Genomic DNA, 5,245 nt, shown 5'->3' with positions numbered 1-5,245 from the left:
CGCAGTACTTCCAGGGCTGCTTGCTGGACGCCTGCCAAGTTCAGGGCCATCCTGGAGGCCTCTGTCCTGCAGTGGCCGCCTACGTGGCAGCTTGTCAGGCCGCTGGGGCCCAGCTCGGCGAGTGGAGGCGGCCGGACTTCTGTCGTGAGTACTGCTCCATGCATGGTCCCCATAGCAGAGTCTCTCCCTGCCCTTCCTTTCCAGGACTGTAAGACAGCAGCCCCTTCCTCCTCCATGGGGCTCAGGGGCCACCTTCCTTCCTTTGAGCTGGGTATCTCCTGACAGGAAACACCTTGGCCCTCACACACTGAAATGCCCCAAGTCAGGTACTGCAGTGAGAGAGAGTCAGTTAGAAACACGTATTGGGAGTCCGACCGCTTTGGCTCACGGCTGTAATCCCAGCACTTTGGGAGGCTGAGGCAGGCAGATCACCTGAGGTCAGGAAGTCAAGACTAGCCCGGTCAACATGGTGATACCCCTGTACCTACTAAAAATACAAAATTCATCCAGGTGTGGTGGCGGGCACCTGTAATCCCAGCTAATCGGGAGGCTGATGCAGGAGAATCACTGGAACCCAGGAGGCAGAGGTTGCAGTGAGCCGAGATTGTGCCAGTGCACTCCAGCCTGGGTGGCATAGACTCCATCTCAAAAAAAACCAAAACAAAACAAACAAACAAACAAACAAAACAGAAAGAAAAGAAATACCTAGTCAGAAACCTGGGGTCCAGGACACTCTTGGGGATTGGTGATCCATGTTCTCAGACATCCAAGGCATGTAGATTGGGATGACTGATCCTGCCTCAGTCACATAGCAGGGTACCCTTGGTTAGGAAGACCTTGTGAGTTACAGCTGGTCACAGAGCCCTGGTCTTCTGCACACACTGAAATACACCTAGTCATATAGAATTAGTCGCTTGCCTTCCGTGGTATCTGCTCAGATTTTACACTGAGACTAACAGGTTAGATACACTCAGATAGAATCGGGACCCTTACATAGCCCTGGGCAGATCCACACAGGTGCATAGTTAGATAGTCCTAGGCGGTTCCCTTCAGGCAGGTCTCCTGGTCACAGGTATCCTGCCAACTTCACCCAGGCACAGCCTTAGACAGACCATGTCAGAAGGACTCTGGGAGATACCCAGGTCAGACACCCACAGCTGGGTACCCTCAGGCAGAGTCATACCCTGAGATACATGTGGCCCCATACCCCAGTCACATTCACACCCTGAGATACCCATAGTCAGTTCTGATCTTGCATAACCCGAATAGATAATAGTGATCCATTTCACCCAGGTAATCCTGGCTGACATAGTGAGACCCCATCTCTACAAAAAATCATAATAGATCAGCTGGATGTGGTGGCTCACCCCTGTAGTCCCAGCCAATCTGGAGGCTGAGGCCAGAGGATCACTTGAGGTGGAGGTGGAGGCTGCAGCAAGCTGTGATTGGGCCTCCGCCCTCCAGCCTGGGTGAGATAGAGTGAGAGCCTGTCTCAAAAAAAATCAGGCAAGCAGAGTCATTTGATCTTTAAAAATATTTGCTCAGAGAGACCTGGGCGTGTCCCCTTCCATTGCAGGTCCCACACTGAGTTCCCCAGTTAGATGTCCTGGATCACATGTGCATACTCAGAGACAGCCAGGTTGACCTGAGCAGTTTTCCCACTCAGGGCCTTCCCAGATCCCGACTCGAATGCCTACATGGCTCATGCCCACCTTGTCCCCACAGCCTTCCGGTGCCCTGCCCACAGCCACTACAAGCTCTGCGGTGACTCCTGCCCCGTGAGCTGCCCGAGCCTCTCGGCCCCCGAGGGCTGTGAGTCGGCCTGCCGTGAAGGCTGTGTCTGCGATGCTGGCTTCGTGCTCAGTGGTGACACCTGTGTACCTGTGGGCCAGTGTGGCTGCCTCCATGATGACCGCTACTACCCACTGGGCCAGACCTTCTACCCTGGCCCCGGGTGTGATTCCCTTTGCCACTGCCGGGAGGGCGGCCTGGTGTCCTGTCAACCCTCCAGCTGCGGCCCGCACGAGACCTGCCGGCCATCCGGTGGCAGCTTGGGTTGTGTGGCCGTGGGCTCTGCCACCTGCCAGGCGTCGGGAGACCCCCACTACACCACCTTCGATGGCCGCCGCTTCGACTTCATGGGCACCTGCGTGTATGTGCTGGCTCAGACCTGCGGCACCCGGCCTGGCCTGCATCGGTTTGCCGTCCTGCAGGAGAACGTGGCCTGGGGTAATGGGCGAGTCAGTGTGACCAGGGTGATCACAGTCCAGGTGGCAAACTTCACCCTGCGGCTGGAGCAGGAACAGTGGAAGGTCACGGTGAGAGCAGATGGGAAGCAGGGGGCGAGGGGCCTGTGGGTGGGTGGGGCACAGGCAGCGCTCAGCCCAGGAGTTGGGGGCACAGAGATGAGAGTGCATGTGCGAGGCCTGGGGTCCCTGAGGACAGAAGCTGCCGATCAGAACTCAGAGTGGGAAGCCAATGAGGGAGGTGTCCTCAGGGACTTGGGAGCTGCTCCCCCTACTCTGTCCCTCAGTCTCCACCCTCTCTTCACCTCCATGCGTTGACTTTTCTCTCCAAATCTCTCCCACCATCTCCTCCCTGCCACTCCATCCTCTCCCCACCTCAATCCTGGATTCTGTCCTACTCACCTCCCTATTCTGCCACTCACTGGCAGGATGTGGTGCCATCAGAGGTTGAGAAAGTGCAAGGCTGGAGAAGCTTCATGGACAGGCGACAATCTGTGGGTGACACTATCACCCCGTATCAACAACAAAAGCAGCTATTGTTTGTATACAGCTGACTGCAGACCTTTTGGCCGCCAGGCACTTCATGTCCATGGTGTCTGTATGTTTGTAACAGGAGCTGCAGGCACTATGACTTGCTTTATTTTTCAGAGTGGGGTGGCCCATCACTGGCCCATAGTCCCCCAGCAAATGTGGAGCTTGAACCCCGTGCTGCTCTGCAGAGCTTTTCTTACCAAGAAGATCTGGTCTCATATGGAGACTGGCATCTCAGTTACATGGAGGGGTTTCCCTTGATATCCCACTGAAACACACACACGCAGCTGTTTCTCTGGTAGCAGTATTGGCGAAGGTGCTGATAAATTACTGACTTAATCTGGTGAAGTGGATAGGCGTGACTTTTTTTTCTTTCTTTCTTTCTTTCTTTTTTTTTTTTGAGACAGAGTCTCTCTTTGTCACCTAGGCTAGAGTGCAGTGGCGCGATCTCTGCCTCACTGCCACTTCTGCCTTCTTGGTTCAAGTGATTCTGCTCCCTCAGTCTCCAGAGTAGCCGGGATCACACATGTGCAACACTACACTCAGCAAATTTTTGTATTTTTAGTGGAGACGGGGTTTCGCCGTGTTGGCCAGACTGGTCTCAAACTCCTGACCTCAGTGATCTGCCGGCCTCAGCCTCCCAAAATGCTGGGATTAGCGGCATAAGCCACTGTGCCCAGCTGACACGCATGACTTAATTGAGTATATTGCCTAATGTTTTCCAAGCTCCTGGAACAGCCCCTGACATACAGCACCTAAACACATAAGAATTGTTGGTGTTCTTGTTAGTTGCTTCTTACTCAATCCCCCAGCTTCCCTACACCTGTGGGAGCTCTTATTACCCCCCCAGTTTACAGCTGAGGAAACTGAGGCAAGGGTAAGTCAGTTGCCTTTACCCACCCCCCAGCCCTGCTTGGGAAGTGTGGCAGTTGACCATCTTTTTAGGGGACTCAGCCAGTAGCATATCTTTCTCCTGCCTTCTCCTGTGATTCTTCGCATTTCCAAAAGAATCCAGTGTGCACTGTCTGTGATAAGGAAGGGTGAGCAAACGTGTTAATCAGGGGTTGATTTATTTATTTATATTTTTAGAGACAGGGTCTTGCTCTCTCATCGAGGCTGGAGTGCAGTGGTGTGATCCTAGGTCACTGTAGCCTCAAACTCCTGGTCTCAAGCAATCCTACCACTTCTGCCTCCTGAGTGGCTGGGACTACAGGCATGCACCACCATGCCCAGTTAATTTGTTTTATTTTGTAGAGACAGGATCTCCATATGTTGCCCAGACTGACCTTGAACTCCTGGGCTCCAGTGATCTTCCCACCTTGGAGTCTCAAAGTGCTGGGATCATAGACATGAGCCACTGTGCCCCATCCAGGGGTGGATTTACGAGGCTTTGTTGGTGCCTAGTAACCTTAAACTGAAACCATTGGTCCTCAGCTCATAGGTTTGAGTTCATTTCCCCAAGAATTTAGCCTAACTTTCCACCCATTGATGCTTTAAAGCAAAAGCCTTTAAAGCTTTAAAAACCTTTAAAGCAAAAACCGTTTACTCTTCAGAAGAAAAACCTCCATTCATAGCTGCTAGTAACGGCAGATGCTCCTGAAGCATGCATGCTATGCCAGCTATGTTTCTCAGCACTTTATAGACATTGATTTTTCTGAGGCTGACAACAATTCCGTGGGGCAAACACCTTATTTTCGCCTGAAAGATGAGGAAAGAGAAACAGGGAGAGGTGACTCTCTTGCCCAAGGTCACAAAGAGGGTGAGGGGGAACCTGTTTGAACTCGGGCAAGTGACTCTGGGAGCCATTATTGCTTATTAATGCCTGCATCAAGTGATACATAAAGGATAGCTGGAGGCTTGTTACTTCATTGAGACATGTATTTGTTTCCCGTGGCTGCCATAACGATTATCATAAGCTTCGTGGCTTTAAACAATACAATGTACTTCCCCACAGTCCTGGATGTCAGAAGTTCAACATCAGGGTGTCGGCAGAGCTGCACCGCCTCCAAAGGCACTGGTTGGGGGATCTTGCTTTCCCTTTCCAGCTCTGGAGGCTCCAGGTTCTCTGGGCTTGTGACAACACCATTCTAATCTGTGCCTTCATCTTCATGTGGCCCTTTCTGTGTGTCTCTGTATCTTTTTCTTTCTGGCTCTTATAAGGACACTTGTCATTGGATTTAGGGCCCAGCTTAATCCAGGACAATCTCATGTTGACGTTATTTCCCTGAATCCATCTGCAAAGAACTTTATTCCAAGTAAGCTCACATTATGGGATTCTGGGTGCATATGCATTTTATGGACCACCATTCAATCCACTATCAGGCCCCATTATGCTACCAGTTTTAGAGATACAAAAAGTGAATACCTAAGAGGTGAGGACACACAGATCTTTAGCATCAGGCATGGGCTTGAACTGGGGTCCAACCCCCACTCAAAGTTTACTTTCTGAAGCGTGGCCTGCCTCTCTC

The 5,245-nt window shown here is 51.9% G+C and overlaps 1 protein-coding gene across 1 annotated transcript in view; it reads left to right on the top strand.

Annotated features, from left to right (window-relative positions):
- FCGBP (Fc fragment of IgG binding protein) overlaps positions 1–5,245 on the top strand; it is an 82,815-nt gene that overhangs the window by 54,004 nt on the left and 23,566 nt on the right. The window contains exons 12-13 of the mRNA XM_011952535.1: positions 6–144; positions 1,678–2,357. Coding sequence (XP_011807925.1) covers positions 6–144; positions 1,678–2,357 — 819 coding nt within the window. The remainder of the gene's footprint in view (positions 1–5; positions 145–1,677; positions 2,358–5,245) is intronic.

The sequence above is a fragment of the Colobus angolensis genome, unplaced genomic scaffold, assembly GCF_000951035.1.
Source record: "Colobus angolensis palliatus isolate OR3802 unplaced genomic scaffold, Cang.pa_1.0 Scaffold34, whole genome shotgun sequence".
NCBI classification, from domain to species: Eukaryota; Metazoa; Chordata; class Mammalia; order Primates; family Cercopithecidae; genus Colobus; species Colobus angolensis.
This window is presented reverse-complemented; position numbering and strand designations above follow the sequence as displayed.